The sequence below is a fragment of the Impatiens glandulifera genome, chromosome 2, assembly GCF_907164915.1.
Source record: "Impatiens glandulifera chromosome 2, dImpGla2.1, whole genome shotgun sequence".
Lineage (NCBI taxonomy): Eukaryota > Viridiplantae > Streptophyta > Magnoliopsida > Ericales > Balsaminaceae > Impatiens > Impatiens glandulifera.
Genome location: NC_061863.1, coordinates 64,904,593 through 64,930,063, shown reverse-complemented (window position 1 = coordinate 64,930,063; position 25,471 = coordinate 64,904,593). Strand labels below are relative to the sequence as shown.

Genomic DNA, 25,471 nt, shown 5'->3' with positions numbered 1-25,471 from the left:
TTAATGTTAAGAGAATAAATTTTTCTTTTAGAAAAAAAAAAGGTTAAGTATATACTTGTACAATTAGTTCCCTTGACTTGTAAACTAATAAAATGTGATTGACATGTATTATCAACTCATTTGACTTCTTTAACTAAATTATAGTTAATTTTTATTTGTTAATTTTTATTTTTTAATTTATATATTTATTAATTAAATATTAATATATTTTATTTCTCATTTTTTTCATTGATTAATGAATTCTATTTTTATTTTTTTATAAATTTATTATTATTCTTATATGAATATTTATTATTAATTATTTTAATTTTATTTTTTATAATTAATAGAAAAAGAGGAGAGATAAAGTATATTAACATTTAATTAATAAATATATAAATTAAAAAATAAAAATTAATTAAGTTTACTAGAGGAGGCTAAGTAAACCTGTTTTTAATAATACGTATACATAGGTTTAAGTAAATTTTTTTTCTTAAAGAATAAATTTAGGTAAGACTCCTCTCTAGAATCATAATTTTAACTAGCAAAATCATTTAATAAGCTCAATGTGCATTCACTATTGACCCTCTATTCCTTCTATTGAGTTGTCCCAAATATTTAACAAATATTTCATACCTATAAAATTTTTTCACTAAGTAAATATAATTTAATTCTTTTATTTTTAAATTATTGAATTTTTATAAATAATAAATTAGAAGAAAATTTAGTGATCTATTAATTGACTTCAACCTATTGTATTTACTAATTATTTTTTAATGACTATATGGGCTTAATCTAGAGTCAACCATGTTTGCATTCAATTGTGTTAACTTTTTATATAGACGATAAATTGTACTTTAAAAAAATTAATTGATTAAGAGTTTTGAAATAATAATAAAAAGGTTTAAAAAATATATATTTTTTGACAACTAATTATTTATAGTTGAACTTTAAAGTTTGCATTATGAAATAATAAGAAAAAAATGAGAAAAAAAATCCTAACATTATTCATCCACACAATTAACATGATCCTAAAATTTGGATTCACGTGGAGCATAATAAACCTATGTTTGAGAATATCTAACCTAATTAAGAATTTAAGAAATCTTTGTACATCACATTAAAGAGAGTATTAAACTTATCATTCTAGATTTTTGTTGGTTTTAGAAAATTCTTTTAAAACCCAATTTATACTATATTATAAAAAATAATTTGTTGATAAAAATATTATATTTGTATAGTTTAATATATTAAAAATTAATATTATTATAAAAATGGTGGTTTTTAAAAAACCAAATACATAGAAGTGAATGTAATAGTTGTGAGTAATTAGCTTCTTACTTTATAAATAATAATAATAATAATAAATAATAAAAAGATAACGATTTATATAATGTGAAAGATAAATAAATGATTAATGACATTATATTTATTTATTATAATTAAAGCGGGAACATAAATATTAATTACCCCCTAATTACGGACAACAATCAATGACACTAAAAAACAAAATGGATAGAAACCGCAAAATTAATTACATCCTTACAAAATGGATAGAAACCGCAAAATTAATTACATCCTTACTTACTTGATTTAATATTTTATAAATAATTTAATATCACTGACCTAACAGGCTAACATTAAATAAAGCATCACCCAAAATTTTATTTATGACTAGAAACATGATGTATTATTGAAAACAAATATAAGATTGTTCAGTTATAATTTATTTAAATTATATTAAAATTGGTAAAGATTTTGAAAAAATATTTTATTATGGTTGGATTAAAAAAAAAAACTAAACAAGATCTTAGAACAATTAAAATAAGAGAAATTAAGTAATATTTATATTAAAAATGTCTTAAATTATAGTGAAAATATTGAATTATAATAACTAACTTTAAATAAAAATAAATTAAATGATATATTTACCATGTTTATATACAATTAATAATAATATTTAGGGGGCTATTCATTTTATTGTTATATAAAGATTGAGGTTGAATTATTGAAACGAGGTGCTATTATAAAAAAAAAAAAAAATTCTTTCAATTTGAAGTTCGTACTAAAATCAGAAAGATCGGCGTCTCACCAGAATTCCGTCGCCGGCGACTATGGAATCCTACGACAACAAGCAGGTGGTGGTGATGATCACCGGCTGTAGCACCGGCGGAATCGGTCACTCCTTGGCTCTAGCGTTCGCTTCCGCGAGGTGTTTGGTTGTAGCCACTGCTCGATCTCTTTCCTCAATGATTGATCTCGCCGACGATCCTAGATTCTTTCTTCAAGAGCTCGACGTTCTGTCTGATGAAAACGTCAATAGTGTTGTCTTCAATGTTTTGGAGAAGTTTGGACGCATCGACATCCTCGTTAACAATGCCGGAGTTCAGTGCATTGGTCCTCTTGCTGAACTCCCTCTGTCCGCTCTTCAGCAAGCTTTTAACACCAACACCTTCGGTTAGTTCAATTTACTGATTGAAGACCATTGCTTTGCTGATTTTATGTCTTCCTTTAGGATTGATTCTGCATAGGTTTTGACTTTCCTTAGGGGTTCAGTTTTTGTGTATCTTACCATTTTCAATTGATGTTTATAGTACTTCTGAGTTATGCCTAAGTGATCACATCAAGGTTTTATTAGCCACTTTTGACAACCCTGGACAGCAAACAATCATAAGCTGGTGAAGAGCTACCAGTTGTGGTTGGAAAACATGTTAAAAATCGAGTTGAAAATTGAAATCTAAAGGGTTTATTGGTAAACATTTGCTACTTGACTTTTTTGATACATGTGATTATCTTCATTGGATTCCAAAATGGGTAAAATCTGTTTCTATCTTTCAATCTGACAACAGTAGAAAGGGGCTATTTGTTTCTGTAGTATGAAACACTTCAATTAGGTTACTTGAGTACAAACATTTAACATGTCGAATCCTTGGCGATTGAGTCACAGAAGTTATGTGTGTTAGACTTATACTACCTCTAAAGTCAACTCCTTCAGCTCTTTATTCATTATACTGCCGACCACTTATGTTGTGTATGCATATCATCCTTCATCTATCAGTCCTTTTACAAGAACCACTTTGACCTTCATCCATGCTTCTTTAATTTTTATTTCTACTCATGTTCTGGTTTTATTGGACCATTTGATTTTTGGAATATGTTTTAAGGCATCATCATTCTTGGAGGCTACGACCACTAGAACCATGAAATTAAAAGAAAAAACCTAAGAACACTTTGATTAAAGTGGAGGGGAGGATGTGTTTAGTCTCCTGGATAGAAAAAACCCTTGTCTCAAACAAACAAAAACCAAGAGATAGTCGAATCTTGGCTCCTTTGATGAAAATGAAAAAAGTAACGACAAATCTCTAATTCACGAATGGGAGCAAGTGTAAAAGTAGAAAGGATTCAGCTGATATTCTTGGTTATAAGAAGGTTTGGACTAATTGAAAGCCTTATATGATTGTGAGTTGTAGTGTTAGCCTCTTTGTAGCGATTAGTTAGATGTACTAAAAACTGAGCCGAACATTCAAGTTACAAAAAATGAAAAATAAATCAATTTTTTTCCTTCCTGAGCAACAGGTTCTTTGCGGTTGACCCAAGCTGTGATACCTAACATGGTGTCAAGGAAGAAGGGAAAGATTGTGAACATTGGGAGTGTTACAGTTATGGCCCCAGGGCCATGGGCTGGTGCCTACACTGCATCTAAAGCTGCTTTACATGCAATGAATGATACATTAAGGTTTAACCAATGACCTTCTGCTTAAATATACCATACACTCTCAACTATTAAGGATTATTTTTAATTAATTTGCAGATTGGAACTTCGGCCATTTGGAATAGACGTGACACTGGTTGTCCCGGGGGCAATTAAGTCAAATTTGGGAAATTCAGCTGCAGCAGGCTATAGTAAGATGCCAGAATGGAAGATTTATAAACCGTATGAGGCTGCAATACATGCAAGAGCATATTTCTCTCAAGGGTCAAAAGCAACACCTGCAGATGAGTTTGCGAAGAAGGTAGTGGCGGTTGTTATGAAGAAAGATCCGCCATCTTGGTTCTCATCTGGTCAATACTCTACTATAATGGCGATAGTATATCATCTACCTCTGTTTTTGAAAGATTTTCTTCTTAGAAGGGCAATGAAATGTTGAAAATTTGTTATCTTTTGTTTTCCCTTTCTTAGGATTGGGGAAGAATTACATGGATGTTATGAACTAAATTCTTCCAGATATTTTAATTTGTGGAATAAAGATATTTATTAAATAAAGATAACCATTCTTCATGTTTAATCCAATGCTTTAACCTACTCCTCAGCATAATACATTATTGGATTTTTATAATGTACCCCCCCATCCATAATGAAAATCAACCAATGTATTAGTATTATTAGTACATAAACTTAAATAGACTCAACCAGTATTATTGTTCCAATTCTGTCTAACTGGCCCAATAAACATCTCAAATACAAGTAACATTTGACTTAAGCAAAACAGTCTAAACAGAGTTTTCTAATAAAACAAGTCGCGATAGAGATTAGAGAATATAGAATTCAGACAATAGTAGTAATGCAAACAACACGACAACAAAAAAGACCACACCACATTTCAGAAGACTCCAAAATTTGGTTCTTACTACTTCAGATGATGATGTTCTTCCCCACTTGAAGCAGCATTTCCCTACTCAATCCTGGCGAGAATATATGAAAAACCATATGAGATTTGATTACTAGTACTAATTAATCACCTTCTTACCACTCCCCTCTCTCTGTCAGCTTGCTTAGTGATGTTTCTTTCCATTCTGGGGTGTTGTTTCCTTTGCTGCCACCTGTTCATCGGACAAAGGAAGATAATAGATTCGCGGTGTGGCTTTAGTCTTCTTGAAAAGATCATCAAGAGTCAGAATGGGAGGTGGTTGTTCTACTACTATCTCTTTAGCTGCTGGTGGAGGTGGCGGTGGTGGTAAAGGAAGCTGTTCCCTCACCACCGTCAAGGTTTTTGCCAAAGGTGGTGGTGGAGGCAGGAGTTGCTGTTGCTGCTGCTGCTTGGGAGTCTGACGAGGGGTGGTGGCCATGGCAGTTAGAGGAGGTGCAGAAACCACTGGTGTTGCAGAAGATGTCTGTTTAGGAGGAGCATCCACTCTCGATTTCACTTCCTGAGGATCTACAAACTCAGCAACAAGAAGCCTCCCTCCATTTGGAGGCCACTGCAAGTTGTAAATGGCATTTCGAGTCTCCATAGCTTCTTCCACACTAGAATACTGTCATTTCCATGTCAACTCACAATTTCAGGACATAATTATCACAAAATTAAAAACATAGGCAGGCAAGTGGATACTGAAAATAACCTTGATTGGGTAAAAGACATTAGGAATATAAACATATAATGCTATTTAGAAAAGAAGGAAAAAATATAGTATTCTGCATTTTAATTCATAATTTAAATAATGCAATTGATGAGTAGATTGTTAATTAGTTATTTGAAATATATCTAAAATAACCCACATCAAATAAGGCCTTATATAACCGGATGTTGTGCAAAGAACGGGGATTGAATCCAGATCAGAGTCAACTAGACACATGCAGTTATATTTATTAGGCTAGTCATTATACTTTTGTATTTGACTATCAATATTTATGATGTATATTTTTGCATTTATTGAGGTCTCATATCAAAAATTAATACAAAGATTTTTACTTTTCCGCAAAAATAAAGAAAGAAAACAAGGCCTTAGGCAGTATTGCCAACAATCCTCATTTGACAAAATCATTATAAAGACAAAAGACAGAAATAAAGAAACCCAAGAACTCAAAACAAAAAAAGAGGAATTGAAAGGACTCACAGTAACATAGCAGTGGGTTTTAATATGATCCATCCAGAAACTGGTAACTGTGCCAGTTTTCCCAAGAAGTTCCTGAACAGCTTTCAGAGTAAAGGGACGCAGAAAACGATCAATTCTCAAAGAAATTGAAGGAGCTTTTGGAGATGGAGGCACTGTCAGATTAAAACAAGTAATCAAAGGACATAGTTCAGTTCACCATCTTACAGTAATAAGACATATTGACATTGTATAAAAAAGAAGTAAAGGCTTACCAATGCGGTCCTTTGGAGTACCCTCACTTGCTGTTGAATCAGATCTAGAGAATTCATTCTTTATAATGTTTATCGGTGCATTGGCCGTAGGGACAGTGGAAGACCCATTCACATTCTCACGTTCAACTTGTAGGTTATTGGTATTCCACCTCCTTAGTCTCTTTGAAGAATTATTTCCCTCCCCTCCTTCTATACCTTCTTGGTCTAACACAACAATTTCAAAGAATCAGGTAAAAATATCTTGAACAATTCATTTTTTTATTGGCAAAGAAAGAAAGATGTTATATCCTCTTCATTCGAAGAAGTGTGAGCATAACACCATTTCAATCATAACCCGCACATTTAGAAAGCAGTACAAAAAGGCAATCGATAAATGTATAATATCTTCAATTATACATAACAATACAATAACAGCATGCGAGAACAGAAGTTCGCTACATATCAATCATACAAATTACAACAAGAGGGACTTCAAAGAAACATATGCCTTGCTTTGTGAAGGGTTATCCAAATAATCCCTTATACATTTATCAATAAAATCATCAACTAAAATACACTTAATTTATTTGTTACGACAATTTAAAATATCAAAAACAATGGATACTTTAGTCATTTAATCCAAATTACCACAAATAATCCACTTTTTCATCACACAAGGTTTTGCTCCATTAAAATATGTTTATTTTTAAAATATATATATCTACATCAAACAAGCTCATAGATGCATGTTTACCAGGCTTTCTTTTTGCAGATGGTGCAGAGAAGGCATCCTTCTTTTCAACATGTATTTCGTGCTTGATAACAGAAGAATCAGCCTTCATAATGCCAACAGGAACTTCAGTTTCCTCCACCACCATAGGAACAGATGCTTCAGGTTTCTCAACACCAGCAATAGTTTCAGCAATAGCATTCACTGAATCCAATTGCTTATTATCTAATGCATCATCCTCCATAGAATCATCACCAGAACTTCGGTCCAGATTTAACCTTTCCGATGCTATCAAATCTGCATCATTTTCCGTGCTCATTTCTTCATTAGTAGCTTTTTCTTCATCCTTTTCATCAATAGTTATCTTGATCTCCAGTGGCTTCTCAACATCCATGGGATGTGGGGAGCCACCATCTGAGAGAAAATCACTTGATGATGGCTGCACCATCTCAGGCTTAACATCTAGTTCTAATTTCACATTATCAGCAATTATGTTATCCTTTAGATCATTTTTTTCATTAGTTGAGATAATATCAGAAGAAACAGAATTAGATTTTACCGTAAACCCTAAAGTTGGACTGACCACAGATACCTGGTTACTTGGCTGGGAAGAGTCGAGTTTCCCCTCATCATCACAAGGGACCTTTATATCCTGACTCTCTTCCTCTGGCTTGACATCACACTCATTTTTTGACTCATGCTTACTAACAGCTATTTCAGGAATTATATCATTTTTATTGTCGATTGTTTCAACTGTACTTTCCATGGGAATACTTTCAACATTTGCTTCTTGAACAGAGAAATTTTCTTTTATTGTAGAATCAGCTTTAGCAGCTATTTCAGGGACTAGATTGTCATTCTCTGTATCAATAACACTTCCTACTATATCCTTTTCTGGATTGGAATCTTGAACTACCACCTCTACTTTCTTAGTATAACCAGCTTCAACATGCACTTCACTAGGTGATGCAATTCTAGTTTCAAATTGAATCTCGGGTTTTTCAACATTGATTTCATCTTGGCGAACAACATCAGCCGAAGTGTCAAGTTGTTTTTCATCATGGATCCCATCTTGCTGAACAGCATCAGCTGAAGCATCATGAGGTATTTCAACAGCAACTAGCACTTCTTCAGCAGCTCCTACAGCATTAGATTCTTCACCATCCACACCATTAGTAGTATCTTCCTCTTCAGACTCAACCTCTTGCTCAATTGCTTCTGCAAGTCGTTTGATCAAATCATCTTTCAGACCATTTGCCTTCAATTTCCGCTTCTTGAGCTCTTCCTTTAGCTCTGTAACTTTCCATTGATCAATCGGTCGATTACCAAGAACCGGGTATGACGACATGATATTTTCCTCCTGCGTTCCACAATCATTATATCAGAAATAACCCAGAAGAATACAGTAATACCTCTCATAATGGAAAGAACGAGAACACAAATTACAGAAATGCATAGTCACGGTTCCATAAATAATTTTGACACTGGGTGGAAGGGAAGCTAAACAAGGAAAATCCACAAGATAAAATAGCAAACAGACAGATTAATCTATAAATAGAAGGGCACAAAAAAGTGTGGAACTAAGGCTGATCTCAGTAGAATGCGAAAATCAAAACAACAAAAACAGAACATCTAACTTACTGCGTTGAAGAAACGGAAGCTAGAAAGGAATGATATTTGCGATCAAAACTTCCACGCGAAACCCTAATTTTACGGAAAGCAAGACACCAAACAATTAGAAGGAAAGTAACAGAGAAAAGTAATCCAAGCTACATTCAGGACGAGGAGTTTGCAGCATTAGCGAAGAATTTATCTTCTGCAGCGATCATTGCTGTTTCCTACAAATCAGAAAGAAAAAGAAAAATGATAATGTTAAAAGATGAACAGGAGTCTCAAGAATCAGAAAACGATGAAAGAAGTGTGATGTGATCTTTGGTGACATTTTCGAGGGATGAATGAGAGAGAGAAAGGCATACCTAGGGTTTTGCTTAGATAAACTGTGTACCCTTGTTGGTGAAGACGATACGATGTTATGAAATGGATGAATGAATGGTATTACTTATACCGGAATTGCCCCTATAGTTTTCTTCAATGTGGTGAGCTGGCGTATTCTTGACCATCTAATCGGACAATGATACCCTTTAATTATTAGTTACTACTACTACTTACTACAGCAAATTTACTCTCAATTTTACTCCCAATTTGTACAAATAGTTTAATTTGACACACGAATTTTACTTTTGTTTAATTCTTTAATATTTTATTAATAAATAAAATTTGTTGTACACAAATAATCAAAAATGAATTAAAATTATTTGTAACATATTAATATATTTAATCACAAATATCATAACAAGGATAAGAAATAGTTTTTCAACAATATTTGTAGCATACTAGGATGAGTTGTTTTAGAGAACAAAGACATGGATTCTAATATCACATAGAATTAAGTTGAAATAAGGGTTATGAGAATTTCTTAAATTAAAAAAAAAAAAGTAAAACCAATCAATGTATTAATGAAAATGCTAAATATGGTATAATAATAATAATAATAACAATGACAAAGAACTAATTCAAAAGAAAACACAGTTGAACACATGATTAGATGATTAACAAACACATATAAAGAGACTCTGATATATGTCTGTAAATATATTAAATTATTTTCTGATTTAAAGGAGGTCATGAACCCAAGTCACAAACAAAAATCTCATTTAGTCTTTGTCAATCTCTTCTTCATCTTCTTCTTCTTCACTTTCATCTTCCATGTTCAAATGGTTAAAGTTCTTTTCAAGAGGTGGAAGCCCATCATCTGATTCATCAGAATCAGATCCGCCTTCATCATCGTCTTCACTTCGCAGTGAACCTCCTTCTCCTGTTGTTGCCAAATGAAAATCAACCAAAGTTATTGCATTCTGATCTCTTTCGTGCTCATGTTTGTTTCAGTAAAGAAATATGACCAAAAGAATGCATGTTTTTCCCATCTATGATGACTACAAACAGGATAACTGTTTACCAAACTTACAAAAAATGAATAGAAGATAGAAGATACCTTCTTGTAGATCTGAAACAGTGTCCTTGGGCTTGGTTTGTTGAGATAGCCAAGAATTCTGAACTGCTATTATTTCAGAACTGTTTTCACATTTCGAATATTCCTTCAGCAACTCCCTACATTTTCAAACCCTCCTATAAATCACCGACTTCAAAGTAATAGTCATAGCAAAAAACATAATTGCATTGAAATATTTTTGTATTAAATCATCTCAACTATCATTACCAAAGAAAAATCAAATCAAATGACACATATAGCTGGTAGAGAATAGCCTAAAAGATTCTGCACACATATGCTAGCTAAGCTTAAGCTATAAGTAATATTAAGATCACAATTTAAATATCCAATATAAGAATTCAGAAAAGTGATGTACACATTTTATTTTTATTTTTTTACTTTTTTTTTTTTTTTGTATAAAACGACATTGAGAATAGAACTCTACAAGTAAGCCAGACAGATAACATCCAAGATGAAGAATATAATCAAGTTAGAACATTGATTTTTTTAGCAAAAAAAAGTACACTGAACCAATAAGATTTATTGGATATGATCCAGAGTATTGCGTCATTGGGTATAGAGATTATTTTCTATATCATAATCCAAATTATTTTCTAGATCATAGTACAGAGAAGAAAATGCATACCAAAACAGTAAGATATGTAAGGGTGTGCATGACACAATACAAATAAAACTCCTCATTAATCATAGCTCATAGAACAAAACTAAGCCATCAGGAAGCATTTGTTACAGAGGAAAACTGCAGCAAAATTCTTGAAAGCATAACATTAATGGTGAAGAAGATGAAGAATACAAAGTACCTGTTGAGAGACAAAAATGCATGACCCCACTTAAATTTGCCAAGAAGTATTTCAGCTGTTTCCTTATCTCCGCTGTTAAAGCATGCAAATACAATGCCAATACGACGAGTGTGTAAGTTCCTCTCTTAAGGGTAACCATGTTTTGTTAGTGTAACTCACATCAAAACAGAGGGAAAATAAAGAGACCAAAGTACGTAATAGAGTTAAAATCAAGTTTCTTCATCCCTAATTCAATCAAATATCACAGATTTTCCGTATAATTCCATGTGTTAAACATCATTATACATATCAAATCACTTGGTTCTTTAAGACTGCTTCGAGGAAGATATCATGTGATGTAACAGATATTAAACTATCTCCTGTTGAAAGATTTCATTCTGGTATAGAATCCAGAAAGAGATTTTCCTTCTGGTACATATTCCAGACAGGTATGCTTCTTTATTCGATTAGACTGACCAGCAGGGTTCCTTGCCTTGACAACATTGTATTAACGGGCCATAAAATCACCCTTATGAGGTCGTCATATACCATATGCCTGGTCGAGCTGATGAGTTTTCTTTCTTTCAATTTGTGGAGGAGAAGGCTTCTCTTTAACTCAAATATTTTTTTCACCTCTCTTTTTCCACTGATCTATGATTTTTAACGAGGAACCTAGGGATCACTCCATTCCCAACTATGAAAAATAAATTCTTACCGAATAGGGCTTTATGATCTCATAATAAATCGTTAATTAATACAAGTTTTAATATTTAATAAAAATAATTACCCTTTATGACTATGCACCCCCAGAAAAAGGTAAGGCACACTGAACGCATAGATCTTGAATTGCTGAACTATAAAGCACCACAATATCTATTTTAACATGTAATTAACAAAACAAAAAAGAAAGAGAGAAATCAATTACCAGATTATTAGAGCAGCAGACAAGGCCTCAACACAGGACAGCTGACACGGTCTGCCATAATTTATAGGATTTGCTGCTACTAACCATGGTACTGCAATCCAAAGGTTCTGTCAGTTTTGAAGAGCCAGGAAAGATAAAGGAACTTATAAAATGGATCATCATCAGTAGCCAAGCATAGAAGGAATGAAAATGACATGAACAACATTGATCCATATCCGACATATGTCATTAATCCTATTTTAGACATGATAAGTTCAATAAACATGGTACAACCACCTTGAAATGCTTCATCTATAAGAAATATGTGATTAAGCCTTTAACAAATTCATTTTCCTCCCAAATAATTTGACAAACTGTATAGATTCAATTCAGGTACTGCTTATCAAGAACCAAGAATAAATGACTTAATTCATACAAAGACGAGGTGCAACGCAACGCAGCTTAGCGAAGGGGACATCATCTAGACGTGCCCAAGAGCAATCCACGACAGCTAATCCTTTCCTCTGAATCAACGGATAATCTTCTCTAGAGACACATTGAGTTCCAGTAGGACTGAAAACAAGAGAGTCTTCAGTATAAAAAACAAAATCAAATATGCCATGTGAGTATCATTTGAGATATTTAAAAAATGTATGAATTTGTAGCTTCTTTCTAAATCTACAGTTTGCCCGGTTCATTCAGAAAATATGCAAGAAGATGCTAACAAATTATAGCTAGACAGCTTGATGCAATCACAGCAACTACAAAATGATTCGCTAGCTAGTAATAATAGATATCGCTATCATGCTGCCCGTTTGATAATAGATATATTACTTCATACTGCCAATTTCAGTAAGTAACAATTTTAATTATATATATATGGTTTACTACTAACACCATTTTCACTTCTTGATGAAGTTATATACAACTATAGCATCTATATCTTCTTTAAGCTGGTTTAGCACCCCCGCCTTTCGGCAAGACGTTTGTGGCATTTAAGCTTATGTATTCTTTCTGTCCCATTTGTATAAAACTGATCTGAATGCACAGATTCCAAACAAGAATAATGATAAAAAAAAATCTAACCAAAATGCCCTTTCTTTTTTATTGGTAAAGTGAATTGCAAGGGTAAAGTATTGGCTTCGTATTAAAAAAAAATGTTACATTGAGGGCAAAAAAGGTTGATTGGGTTAAAACGTAATTTATGTCCCATAAAATAGAACAAGAAGAAATAGCAAGTCATATAAAACTTCTTAATTGTTTTGAATACCTCAAAACAATTCCCCCAAAACCATGGGTGACTCTCAATTCCTGCAGCATTTTTTAAAACCGAAGATTATGAGCCAAGTAAAAAATGAAGAATTGGCAAATAGGTTTTTTTAAGTGTGCACTTAGTCTGTCAGAAGAAATAAATACTTTACTTTCAACAAACGAAATCTTGCAAGCTTGCGTCCTGTGCACTTCTTTGAATCACACTGACCAAAATCCTGAACAAAATGACACAATCATGTTCATAATCCAGGAAAGGCTAAACTTTGTAATTAAAAAAGTTTAAAACAATTGAGACTTTTGAATGAGGTCAGATCATCTGAAATAGTATCTTTAACTAAGTATTTATAAAAAAAGAGATGTCCTCATAAGCAGCATGTAAGGTAAAAACATGGTGACATCTTCAATATAATTGATTAGAAAGAGCCACTTTAGTAGTTTATAGAGATCAACATCTAATATACTGTGATGTTCTATGAATACACGTCATTGAAGGAGTATAGAAGGATGAAAACATGCCTTAAATTGTTATCACAAATTGGACATAATGCATAATGTGGAAGAAGGGACTTCTGATCAAATATTGTGACTAGAATGAAATTTTTTTGTAGATAGCACATGTTCCTAGTACCTTCTAATGGGATTCGTAACAATCAAAGATGGAAGACCTATTTGACTCGTTCACTCAGTATATAGATGATCAAGTTGATAGGGATATTTGATCACCTTTCCTTTACATTGGATAGTACCAAATCACATAGACCTAATAATGATGTCTGAGATATATACATCTAGCTATGATCTACTGGATATACTAATGAATAAGACGGTAGTATCAATCAAGCAGCCATATACTATTGCCAAACATACAGCAGTACCAACTACCACCAATGTCTTGCAGCTTAGTAATAGGAGAGTAAGTTAAAGCAAGTTCAGGATATCAACACTCGTGCAGAGAAAAGCTGCAAACCAGAAATCAATCCCTTAATAGAGAACATGATTACATACCCACATAGCTAATTGAACTTTTGGAATCAGTCGATCATCTTCAGTGGCTGAAACATTTAAAAGCTCGTCATCTACCTATTTGGGGTAAAGTAAAAACATGGTTGTTGCATGATACTACATTAAACAATTTGAACCCGCACGAGAAAACAATTTGCAATTACAGAAAATATTGAGCGAACAAATTTTACCTGGTTCAGCTGGTAAAGTCTCTCCATCCTCTATTCTGATGAATCATTCCATTCCAATAAACATTTAAGGAATAAAAAATGCAAAAGAAATATAACATGAGCCGCGCAGATAAATTACCTTGCCGATCTGTCTCCTCGACTGGATTGTCCCCGATTGGACCGATTGTCATTGAATTTCTTTGACTTGGTGTAACCCATGTTTTCACAATCACGCAGACGGAGGGGAACGATTGTTCAAGAATCCTTCTTGTGATCGATTAACTTAACCTCAGCAATTGGGTCGAGTGAGATGTAACTTTTTTCTTAACCCCTAAAACCCTAACCTCTGTTTTTCTGACTTTATATTCATTCCACTTATAAAACTAATTATTATAGTTAAATTTAAAACTAAATTAATTTTTTTATTAATATTCTAGATTTGATATACAAAATAATTGAAATTATTTTTAATATAAATTTGGAAAAAAATGAGTAAATTGAAATATTATATTTTAAGTTTTCAAATAAAATGTATGAAAAAATTACATATATATATAAGAGCAGATCGGAGACGGTTACCTCATCATGGATCCTCCGGATACTGAACAAACGGTGTCTCTCTCCACCGCCGTCGCCGACGACGAATCCTCCGACTCCTCGCCGACAAGCCCGTTCAGCACCCTGAACGACCTCTGCTACGAGCTTTCTTCACTCCACGATCTCGCCACTCGTGGCTCGTGGCGTTCAATCCTCGACAAGGTCGCTCGAGCACGTAATCACTCTCTTCTCTCCAAGCCCCACGAGCATCTCACCTACCTGGCTTACAATTCCCTCGCCTTAGTCAAGCTCCGTCGCTTCGCCGATGCCGCAGCCGAGATCGATTCCCTGGATGACGATCTTGATAGCCCTCATTACCGTTACGAGTCCTACGTACAACATTATTCTAACCGACATGGCTCCATGGTTCCTTTCGTCCTCCGATGGATACACGCTGAGATCCCATCCAAACTAGGTAAGCAACAGGAAACCCTAGATCGATTATACATACTCCTCGATTTTGTGCGAACTGAACTGAATAAGAAAATGTCGAACAATCTGAATGTTTCCATCGACTTATGGAGACAGCGTGAGAATTTCGTTGTGAATTCGATGATTTGTCATCATTTAGGTCGAAAAGAGTTTGGGGTTAGTCTGCATTTGATTAGGGATATGATGATACGCAATGGTGAGGTAAAGGATCCGAATCCTGTTTCATTGTCAAAATTGGGTTATATTCAGATGCAATATGGGGATCTGGAGGGTGCTAAGGAAACATTTGACAGAATTGAGAGCTTAGTTGAAGGTAAGGAGGATGTAGAGATGAAGAACATGGTAAGCAGGAACAAAGCTTTGGTTTACTTGGTAGGGAAGGATTATGTGTCTGCTGTTAAGGAATATGGTGAATGCATCGAGAGGGATGAATCGGATGTTGTTTCGATCAATAACAAGGCACTTTGTCTGATGTATTTGAGGGAATTGTCGGGTTCAATTCAAGTGTTGGAGAAATCATTGGAGAGAGTTCCAGTAATGGCTTTGAATGAGACTCTTGTTGTGAATTTGTGTAGTATGTATGAATTGGCTTATGTTAATCACTCGGATACTAAGAAGACCTTGAGCAATTGGATTGCAAGAGTAGCTCCTGATGATTTTGATTCTTCTTGTACCCGGATATGAGGTACTTACTTTGATTTGTTCTATATATTTGAATGATTAATTCATTTCCAATTCAATAAAAATATTCATTTGTTTATGTGATGTGGGTTTATTATCATTGATCATATTAGGATGAATTAGTGGAAGGAAGTTGTGTTTATATATGTAGAACACGAAAGAAGTTTAGGGTTAAGTTATGTTGGATTAGCAAGTTATTGATTTATAAAATGACAAATTTGAAGACCATGGATTTAGTTATGTTGGTTGCTGCTGGATCATGTAGATAGAAGAAAACACAAATTTGAAACATTGGTTTTGTAAGAAAATCAATCACATAATAATGATAATTATGTCAGCACAATTGTGATAAATGTGAACGTTGCTTATTAAAATAGTTAATATGTGATCAATAAATAACAAGAAAAGACACTTAAAACTTAAAAGAGTTGAGATCTGAATTATAGCTGATAAAAAGCTAGCATTCAAAGATAAACTTTGATAAAAGTTAGTTACTTACCCAAGTTTATTTTATTAATGATTCAAAATTCAAATCAATACATTGTTTTTTTTTCAAAGTTATAAGATTTTATATTTCTTGTAATTATTAAAACTAATATTAAAGTATCATTTTTTTAATATTTATTTTTCCATTAACAGTGTATATAGTTCAACCCAAAACAAAAATTATACAAACTTCTATGTCTCGATCTTTTTTAGTGGTTAGTACCGTAGAGTGATGCATTTATATAGGGTCACTTAAAAAGAAATATTTTGTCAAGGTTTGAACCTACATTTATAGTCATTAAACATATAAAAAAAGATAATTAATTAATTAAATTAAATTATTTTTATTAATCTTAACATTAAACTATTATATTATTTCTACAAAATGTTAAAAATAATTGCATACCCCCATCAATATCTAACTTTCCAGACATTTTTAGGAAAAAATAAATTTAAAATTTTGGGTATGTTTTATATAAAATTATTCAAAGTTTTGATGGACATTTTGAATAGGTGGATGATTTTATTTAATTAAATTTTGTGATAGAACTATATATGTATTGGTTTGGGTCGTTTGGGAAATTACATTGAAGGAAATATGTTTTATTATTTAATTTAAAGAAAAAGTATGAAGAAGAGTAAACGTAGAGAAGGAAAGAAACGGTAATAACGGACAACCTGGCCACGTATACGTGCCCCACAGTTTTGGTAATCTCCCCTGTTCCGCTTGCACTTCTTTTTCACTTTACGTAATCCTCTGTTTCTTTCTTTCTTCTTTCTTTCTGTTTTTGAAGAATATTCTTATCCCATTTTCTCTATTTACCTTACAAATCCAATGCTTTAAATCTCCGATCACCTCGCCGCCGCAAACACATCTAAAAAACATAACCAAATATTATGGCAATCGTCCCCCCAACTACTACCGTTAATAATTCAGAGATTGTTTTCTTTGACCTTGAAACGACTGTTCCAAGAGAAACAGGTCAGAGATTCTGGGTACTCGAATTCGGAGCCATCGTAGTCTGCTCTAAAAATCTGTCGGAGCTCGATTCCTACACCACCCTTATCAAACCCGACGACCTGTCCGTGGTGGCTGTCAAATCCGGCCGAGCAGAAGGAATCACCAGGGAGGCCGTCCGTGAGGCTCCCACATTCGAGGAGGTTTCCGATCGGATATTTAATATTCTTGAAGGGAGAATATGGGCAGGGCATAACATTCGTCGTTTCGATTGCGTACGCCTTAAGGAGGCGTTTGCAGATGTTGGTCGACCGGCTCCGGTTCCGGCTGGGATTATTGACTCTCTTGGAGTACTCACCGATAAATTCGGTAGACGTGCTGGCAATATGAAGGTACCCCCTTTATCTAATAATCTTTTAAACTAATTAATAAACACAACACATTCAAATAAACAATGATTTAAAGTTAATATCTGATTTCTTTTGTTGACTAGATGGCAACATTGGCTGCTTACTTTGGATTAGGGCAGCAAAAGCACAGGTGAAATTAATTAAGTTGATCAATTATAGCCATGGATTATACGAAAACGACGTCATCTTCATCTAAACACGAATATTCTCGCAGGAGTTTGGACGACGTTCGCATGAATTTGGAAGTCCTCAAACATTGTGCAACCGTGTTATTTTTGGTACATACACTTTGTTAGTCATTAAATCTACCCGAGCTAGCAAATGAGAGAATTGTCATTTTTTTAACAGGAATCGAGCCTTCCCAATCACACGTTCAACCGAAATATTCAGGCATCTTGTAGCACTATTATGACAAGAAGCCGGGCTAACCCTATGGTATATAATTGGTCATTTGGCTTCAACCTTTTTATGGGTAATTAGTTAATTAATTAACATGCATGCGTGCATGCAATTGAAATTTGTGACAGAACCGGAGTCTAACAAATGATACATTGGCGATGGGCAGCCACGAAGGAGAAATCTCGCCAACTCTTGGTTACAAAAAAGTTATCACGAGAAGCCGAAGCAATGGGAAGTTCCCTACAGCTAATTGTAGAGAAGAAATTAGTAAGAGCAAGAAGACAACATATAGTAGCTATCATAGAACTAATCTTCCTTATGCAAGGGTTAACCTAGGACAGGTGATTAGCATGTTCACATTTATATCACATATATTAATTGTGAAATTTAGAATATTAATAATTATGTGTTTGTTCTTATTCAATTTTGTAATAGGTGACTGAAAACGTAACTCGGTTATTGCGAACAGCTCAAAGTAGAACTCTCGGAAACTTGTTGATGAGGCATTCACATTCTTTGTTGCGTTAAGGAGACGAAAGTTGCATTGACAATTTGCATTAACGTCGATTAAACAACCGATGATCAAGATTTCTTATGGGGTAACATAGTTGTATTAAGATTGATTATTCTTTGTAATTACATTAATTACACTGGTCATTTGATTTTAAATATATATAGTACATCATTTGTAAAGTGTATATGTTACTAAATAAAGACACTAATATTTCTCCATTTAATAAAAGGTTTAACTAATTTAAAAAAGAACACTACAACCAAACCAAAATTTGGAAGCTAGAAAAGTGATCATTATGTACCAATGAGGTTTTGATGAGAGAAAATAAATGTCATTAAATGAAACATCTCAAAACAATGCATTAAAATGAAACATCTAAGGTTTTTATTTTTAAATGAGAAACAATTTCATTAACCAATGACTATGGAAAGTTCGAAAATTGATAAAAACCCATATAAAACTTTAATAAAACTTTAAGACGTACAAACACCCAGTTGGCGGAACCAAACCGGGCCAGCACGAACCTAAGCACCGACTAAATCCTGGACTGATTAGTAGTAAGATAGAAAGAACATAATAGGTTTTAAATAGATAGTAGTAAAATAGAAAAATATGACAGGTTGAATTATGTGCCATCAAGTCGTTGTAGTATAGTGGTAAGTATTCCCGCCTGTCACGCGGGTGACCCGGGTTCGATCCCCGGCAATGGCGTTTTTTTTTCCGTTGTGGTTCTCTTTGTTATAGTTTTTATGATGTTTGATTTACAGCAGCTTTAGATGTTACACGCTTTATTTTGATGAAATGTTTACCTATTCGTGGACATGACGAGTAAACACGATTGTCTTTCTTGGTTGTACATCCACAACTTAGACGGGTGATAGTAGTTTAAGTGTAAGAAAATAATTATTTTATTCATATTACTTAATTTTATATTTTTGTTATCGTTACTTCTTAAATTATTTTTTATATAATTGTTATATAATTATAAAAAAAGTTATATATTATAAGATTTAAGTATTTTTGTGCATATCTTTAACCTCCACGGCTAACGCCTTATATATAAAAAATAAAAATTAAAATTAAAAAAAAAAATCCTAAATTTATATAGTAATATTTTTTATTTTGTTAAAAAGAAAACATCATTATCAAAATGTACAAACTTGCTACAGATTATTTCTCAAAACAACATTACATCTCATTCCATTGGCAAATGAGGTCCAAAGGTAGTGATTGACATTTGAAATAAAAACAAATGAGATGCAATGATCAATTAAGGTCAAAATCAAACCTTAAGCATTTATATAAGTTATCCCAGCAACCCAAATGACATTTTTGTCTTACAAAAAAAAAAAAAACATAGAGCATGTACTAAAAGTTTGTACGGCATTCTTGAGAAATAATTTTTGGCTTTGTCGATAAAGCAAACTTATTTACTCGAAAATCACATGTGACCGTCAAATGCTCCTTGAATGTGATCAAACCCTTAAATTCAACCGGTTCACTTACCACAAGAGACAACGAAATGGGTCCATCAGATGCCTTCTTCGCATTCAACCTCGTCTCGATCTCCTTAGGCAATTGCGTTGCTAATCCGGCTAGGGTCACATGGATAGTCGTCGATTCCTTCGACTCTTGTGAAATGGACGGATATTCTCCACCCCCAATCCTATCGCGTTTAAAAAGTAGAGAAACATTCCCCCCTTTCTTATAAAAGATATCCATATTTTTATTAGGATTTTGAGCCTTCAACGTGATATCATAACTAGGGTTTGCATGCTTGTTAGACGATGATCCTTTCCTAAGAACTAATCCAATGACGGAGAATTCAGGTGTTTTAGGTTGGAAATAAGCGCGAAAGACCGCGAAGAATATCCACAACAAGATCAAGACAATAGCTATGCTAGACAACCAATAAAAACAACGAGGGTCGAGTTGTTTCTTCTTCTTGGAAGCGCGCTCAATGTCTAAATTGCGAAGAATGATTTCGTTTTCAGGGGGAGGAATGCGGTAGATTTGATCCCTAGGAATTTGGATAATGTAGGTATTCGATGAAGGAGGTGGCGGCAGTTGTGATAGTCGCGATGGCGGCAATGGTGGAAGAGGGCGGGGTTGATCGTCCATTGAGGGAGGAGGGACCGGCGGCCCCTCCTTGAGAAGACTACTCGAGGAGCGGTGGTCGATCTACAAGGGAAAATGGGCAACAACTAATCTAAACCAAAATATGCGGATTCTTGCAACAGCTTGCATGGCAATAGAATTGTGGTTGTTATTTTTGCAAGACATTGATTGGATTAGGATTATTGTTGTTATAATTTATAAAGGGGAGGATTGTATTCCTCGTTTATTTCCTATTCCAAAGATTAATGCTTACGTGGATTAATTGATCAACATTGGTTATGTAATATAACATGTGGCCATTGATCACTTATAATTTTATTTCTTATTTGTTAAAAGTAAAAATCAGTGAGATTTGTTATAAAAAAAAAAATTGATCAACTTTTCTTTAGCTTAATTTAAACTTTTTTTTATCCACTTTTTAACCAGAAGAGTTTCTTCTAGTTTAATCATATATTTGATTCTAAATGAATACATAATAATTTAATAATTTTCAAAAGTAATTTTGATGGTGTTAATAATAAAATATTAATTTCGAAATAACAAAATAAAAGTTGTTTGTTATGAAATCTAATTTATTTCATGAAATAATTTAGCATTATAAACTTGAAATTCTTAGTAAGATGAATATAAAACAGTTTCTCTTAAGTAAAATTTTTTTTATTTTGATTATTAAGATAAAACAAATTTACATTATAAACAAATAAATATATATATATATATAATGAAATTATAATATACCCATATACTAATTTATTATCTCAAAATGATAAGATTTGGTAATAATGAGACAAATGTCTCGTGTTTTATTTACTATGAGTTGAGAAATTGTTCATTTATTTTTATTTTTCTAATCAGTAGTTGGGTTGATTTTGTTGGTTATGCTACATTTATTTATTTATTACTTTAAAAGAGTGACACTTTTAAATATGGATTTTATGTTTGTGGATATTTGATAGCAGTAGCTCTATGCAGAGCCGGTCCCAAATTTTGTGTTTCCCGCCTCATTAGAAATTAGAAAAAGGCTCGAGTTAAAAAAATGATTTTTTTTTTTTAGATTTGAACCCATAACTAGATTATAAGGTTTTACATTCAAAATTACAACAATACTCCCTCTATGCCATGTGTTTGTTAATTTCCCTCATTCCTTAACCCACATTAAATTTCATATTTATTTTTATTATGTTAAGTTATTCTATATTTTTTTAATTCCTATAAAAATCTCAACTTTAAAGAATGGAGTAACACAAATTTATCATTCATTTTGAGTTGTATGACTTGTATCCGTGATGTTTTTGTATGTGACTAACTTCACAATTAATTAATTTATTTAAATAAAGTATATAGCACATAATTGCTAACATGCTCAACAACCAAACTGAAAAATCAATTCAGTGAAAGTTATAACATAATTTATTTCAAGTTTTTATTTTTATTCTTAGATACACAAACTACATTATATATATATATATATAATCTAGTTATCTTCTTGATCATTGAGCTTATGAGATGGGATGGAAAGAAGATGCATTGATTTCATCTTATGAATAGCAGCAGCTGGATCAAGGCTTTTAGGGCATGTTTTTGTGCAATTTTCGATTGTCCTGCATCTATACAATCTCTTCTCGTCTTCCGTAAGCGCTTGTAATCGCTCTTCTGTATAATCATCTCGGCTGCATCACAATACAAAAACAATTTCAAATAAAGATTCCTAAACTTGCAATCAATTTTCAATTACCTGTCAGAAATCCAACGATAGGCGTGGATTAGAGCTGAAGGACCAAAGAACTCTTCAGGATTCCACCAATAAGAAGGACAAGCAGTGCTGCAACAAGCGCAGAGTATACACTCGTAAAGTCCATCCAACCGCTTTCTTTGCTCCGGCGATTGTTTATACTCTTTTGAAGAAGGTGGTTTCTTCTTCGTTTTCAGCCATGGCTCGATTAACTTGTACTGTTGATAGAACGAGGTGAGATCTACAACTAAATCCTTTATTACATACATATGTGGGAGAGGAGTTATTATTGTTGGTTTTGAGGTGTCGGGATTGACTGGTTTCAGGCAAGCGACTGTGTTTGTGCCGTCGATGTTCATCGAGCATGAACCGCAGATCCCTTCCCTGCAAGATCTTCGGTAGGTTAAAGTTGAGTCGTCTGTTGATTTGATCTTCTGGAGAACGTCTAGAACCATGGGACCGCAGGTGGAGAGGTCTACGTTGAAGGATTGAAGGTAGGGTTTCTTGGCGGGGTAGTCTGGGCTCCACCGGTAGATTTTGAATTCCTTCGTGACGGCGCCAGTTCCTTTTTCTATGGTCTCGTGCTGATGGATCATTGTTTTTGTGCTTTCTTCTGCTGCTGGATGGCCTTCTATTGATGTAAATCTCCCCGATGATGATGACGACGATGAAGATGATCTGCTGCCCTTACTTAACTTTCCTATCAAATTTGCTGAAATCTTCTTGTACCCTTCTCTCACAAGCTTAGACATCTTTCCTATAGATTGAAATCTGCAATTGAAGATGAAAATGAAATCTCTCTGCATGTTATGCTTTGGGGGAAGGTCCTGCATAGCACAGAATTCTGACATTTGTTGCGGTGGGTATGTCTACGTGTCAAGTTGAAATTCAATTCTCAGAGATGAGTAATATTGGAAGGCAATACATCATCAGTCATCACCATTCCGCCCATAACTTCAATACAAACTATGAAATTTGATAATTATCAATCCAACAACATTTGAGCTATGAAATCTATGGAAGCAGTAAGAAATGTCGTAAGACACCCAACAATTTCCCTTGTAGAAACATGTAAACGCCTGACAGAAATCAAGCAAGTTCATACTCAACTAATCGTGGCTGGTCTCCTCAACGACCCTTTTCTCGTCGGTCAATTTCTGGCCTCCCTTGTCATCAAACGTCCCAACGATCTTGATTACGCGACTCTCGTTCTGGATCAATGTCATAACCCAACTGCCTTCGCATTCAACACCATGATCAGAGCTCATTCCAAAACCTCAAACCCTCTCAAAAGCTTCATTTTTTACAAAAGAATCCTTCACTCAAATAACAAACTCATCCCTGACAACTATACTTTCAATTTCTTAGTCCGAGCCTGTGCTCAGTTGTTCGAGGAGGCTGGTTCAGCTGTCCATGCGGTTGTAGTAAGACGTGGGTTCCAAATGGATCCTCACTTGCAAAGCGGGTTGGTTTACATGTATGCTGAAGTGGGTTTCTTGGATTCTTCTCTTAAGGTGTTTGCTGAAATTCCCAAGCCAGATTTAGTGACTCAAACTGCAATGCTGGTGGCCTGCGCTAGATCTGGTCGTCTTGATTTCGCACAGGAAGTGTTTGATAAAATGCCTGTAAGAGATACTATTTCATGGACAGCCATGATATCAGGATATGCACAAGGAGGTTTGCCCATGGATGCACTGAGATTGTTTAATTCGATGCAACTGCAGAGTGTGGAAGTGAACGAAGCGTCCATGGTTTCGGTTTTATCTGCCTGCACTCAGTTGGGTGCTATAGAACAGGGAAGATGGGCACATGCATATATCGAAAGACACAACCTTCCAATGACCGTTACATTAGGCACTTCTCTAGTGGACATGTATGCAAAATGCGGGGACATTGAAATGGCAATGAGCATCTTTTGGAGGTTAATGGAAAAGAATGTATATACATGGAGTAGCGCCATGGGAGGTTTAGCAATGAATGGACTTGGTAACGAATGCTTAGAGCTATTCTCGTTGATGAAACGAGAAGGGGTTAAACCGAATGAAGTCACTTTCATTTCGATACTAAAGGGTTGTAGCGTTGCTGGATTGGTTGATGAAGGTTGTAGACAGTTTGATTCGATGATAAAAGACTATGGTTTTGTGCCAATGCTGGAACATTATGGATGTATGGTAGATTTATATGGGAGAGCTGGTTTACTAATGAAAGCTCTTGATTTTATAAACAAAATGCCTATTCAGCCTCATGCTGGTGCTTGGGGAGCTCTACTGAATGCATGTAAGATCCATGGAGATATGGAACTTGGCGAAATTGCGGCTAGAAAGATAGTTGAACTAGAGGCTAAGAACCATGGTGCATATGTGGTCTTGTCGAACATCTATGCGGATTCGCACGAGTGGGACAAAGTTGGAACTATCAGGAAAAGTATGATGGTAAAGGGTGTGGAGAAGATCCCAGGTTTTAGTGTCATAAGTTAATCAAAATTCATCCAAATGAAAAGAATAACTCTTAAGAAGAACTTTTTTGATCTTTGATTATTTGAAAAAGTATAATTATGATATTGTAGGATTTTGATGGATAATTGAATAATTTGATGGTATGTAATAGCATTTTTTTTCTTAATGATTTTTTTCTTAATGATTAACAGTTAACACAAGACCAATCAAACTTAAAAGAATGAGGGGACAACATTGAATGAGCTTATGTAAACATAGAATAGGACTTTCTTATTTGGATATTTTGTCTTACTCTTAAATAGTATGTATTTCTCTTTGTCGACTTTTGATTTTAACTATCCTCACTTCATCTATTCTAACTAAGCATGTGATTCAATTTCTTTAATGTTAGGTGATACCTAATGATAAAAGGAGTTGCCCACATGGGGCACGTCACAAGACCACATGGTCTAGTTATTTTCTGATATCTCGACACGATAATCTGCTACACGAAGGACCAATTTTCAAACCCGTAACCTATTTGAGTGTTATAGTATATGTGCTAAATATCAGATTTATGGAAAATTATTTTGATGTGCTCTCAAGAAATAACATGTAACTCTCATACTTCTTAAACATTCCAAGTTTAAATAACACACCCAAAGTTATTCCTCAATTTTCTATTTTCATAATTATTAAAAACTTATTGAGCTTATAGATTATATGATATGGTTTATT

At 33.9% G+C, this 25,471-nt stretch overlaps 8 protein-coding genes and 1 non-coding gene across 11 annotated transcripts; 5 read left to right on the top strand and 4 right to left on the bottom strand.

The window, feature by feature from the left end:
• Positions 1 to 2,000: 2,000 nt before the first annotated feature.
• On the top strand, positions 2,001 to 4,243 carry LOC124928038 (short-chain dehydrogenase RED1-like). The gene is made up of 3 exons (XM_047468565.1): positions 2,001 to 2,436; positions 3,556 to 3,715; positions 3,791 to 4,243. The coding sequence occupies exons 1-3, from the start codon at positions 2,094 to 2,096 to the stop codon at positions 4,125 to 4,127; spliced, it is 840 nt and encodes a 279-aa protein (XP_047324521.1). The 5' UTR covers positions 2,001 to 2,093; the 3' UTR covers positions 4,128 to 4,243.
• A 91-nt stretch (positions 4,244 to 4,334) lies between these two features.
• Positions 4,335 to 8,813, bottom strand: LOC124928037. 2 transcript variants are annotated; one of them, XM_047468564.1, is made up of 7 exons: positions 8,751 to 8,813; positions 8,416 to 8,612; positions 6,799 to 8,134; positions 6,066 to 6,269; positions 5,815 to 5,966; positions 4,728 to 5,232; positions 4,335 to 4,662 (listed from the first exon to the last, which is right to left on the bottom strand). In XM_047468564.1, the coding sequence occupies exons 3-6, from the start codon at positions 8,120 to 8,122 to the stop codon at positions 4,753 to 4,755; spliced, it is 2,160 nt and encodes a 719-aa protein (XP_047324520.1). In that variant the 5' UTR covers positions 8,123 to 8,134; positions 8,416 to 8,612; positions 8,751 to 8,813; the 3' UTR covers positions 4,335 to 4,662; positions 4,728 to 4,752. The 2 variants fall into 2 exon arrangements, with proteins under 2 accessions (XP_047324520.1, XP_047324519.1); XM_047468563.1 differs by having other exon boundaries at positions 4,335 to 5,232.
• A 448-nt stretch (positions 8,814 to 9,261) lies between these two features.
• Positions 9,262 to 14,314, bottom strand: LOC124926328 (18S rRNA aminocarboxypropyltransferase). Of its 2 annotated transcripts, none has more exons than XM_047466529.1 (10): positions 14,111 to 14,314; positions 13,993 to 14,027; positions 13,805 to 13,851; positions 12,949 to 13,014; positions 12,798 to 12,838; positions 11,964 to 12,100; positions 11,549 to 11,639; positions 10,645 to 10,716; positions 9,827 to 9,942; positions 9,262 to 9,649 (listed from the first exon to the last, which is right to left on the bottom strand). In XM_047466529.1, exons 1-10 carry the CDS (start codon positions 14,188 to 14,190, stop codon positions 9,489 to 9,491), a joined length of 846 nt encoding a protein of 281 aa, XP_047322485.1. In that variant the 5' UTR covers positions 14,191 to 14,314; the 3' UTR covers positions 9,262 to 9,488. The 2 variants fall into 2 exon arrangements, with proteins under 2 accessions (XP_047322485.1, XP_047322486.1); XM_047466530.1 differs by having other exon boundaries at positions 13,805 to 13,879; positions 14,111 to 14,252.
• Positions 14,315 to 14,543: 229 nt separating this feature from the next.
• Positions 14,544 to 17,273, top strand: LOC124923710 (trafficking protein particle complex subunit 12). Its single transcript, XM_047463675.1, has 2 exons — positions 14,544 to 15,685; positions 17,150 to 17,273. The coding sequence occupies exon 1, from the start codon at positions 14,557 to 14,559 to the stop codon at positions 15,682 to 15,684; it is 1,128 nt and encodes a 375-aa protein (XP_047319631.1). The 5' UTR covers positions 14,544 to 14,556; the 3' UTR covers position 15,685; positions 17,150 to 17,273.
• LOC124923711 (protein NEN4) lies at positions 16,751 to 18,666 on the top strand. Its single transcript, XM_047463676.1, has 6 exons — positions 16,751 to 17,517; positions 17,619 to 17,665; positions 17,750 to 17,813; positions 17,884 to 17,970; positions 18,063 to 18,275; positions 18,370 to 18,666. The coding sequence occupies exons 1-6, from the start codon at positions 17,065 to 17,067 to the stop codon at positions 18,460 to 18,462; spliced, it is 957 nt and encodes a 318-aa protein (XP_047319632.1). The 5' UTR covers positions 16,751 to 17,064; the 3' UTR covers positions 18,463 to 18,666.
• A 421-nt stretch (positions 18,667 to 19,087) lies between these two features.
• Positions 19,088 to 19,159, top strand: TRNAD-GUC. The gene has a single exon. It is a non-coding gene; the product is annotated as a tRNA-Asp (tRNA).
• Positions 19,160 to 19,718: 559 nt separating this feature from the next.
• Positions 19,719 to 20,569, bottom strand: LOC124925220 (NDR1/HIN1-like protein 13). Its single transcript, XM_047465191.1, has one exon. The coding sequence runs from the start codon at positions 20,567 to 20,569 to the stop codon at positions 19,817 to 19,819; it is 753 nt and encodes a 250-aa protein (XP_047321147.1). The 3' UTR covers positions 19,719 to 19,816.
• A 1,462-nt stretch (positions 20,570 to 22,031) lies between these two features.
• On the bottom strand, positions 22,032 to 23,149 carry LOC124925219 (succinate dehydrogenase [ubiquinone] iron-sulfur subunit 3, mitochondrial). The gene is made up of 2 exons (XM_047465190.1): positions 22,302 to 23,149; positions 22,032 to 22,236 (listed from the first exon to the last, which is right to left on the bottom strand). The coding sequence occupies exons 1-2, from the start codon at positions 23,147 to 23,149 to the stop codon at positions 22,041 to 22,043; spliced, it is 1,044 nt and encodes a 347-aa protein (XP_047321146.1). The 3' UTR covers positions 22,032 to 22,040.
• LOC124923658 (putative pentatricopeptide repeat-containing protein At5g40405) lies at positions 23,030 to 24,866 on the top strand. The gene has a single exon (XM_047463623.1). It carries the CDS (start codon positions 23,306 to 23,308, stop codon positions 24,773 to 24,775), a length of 1,470 nt encoding a protein of 489 aa, XP_047319579.1. The 5' UTR covers positions 23,030 to 23,305; the 3' UTR covers positions 24,776 to 24,866.
• Positions 24,867 to 25,471: the final 605 nt, after the last annotated feature.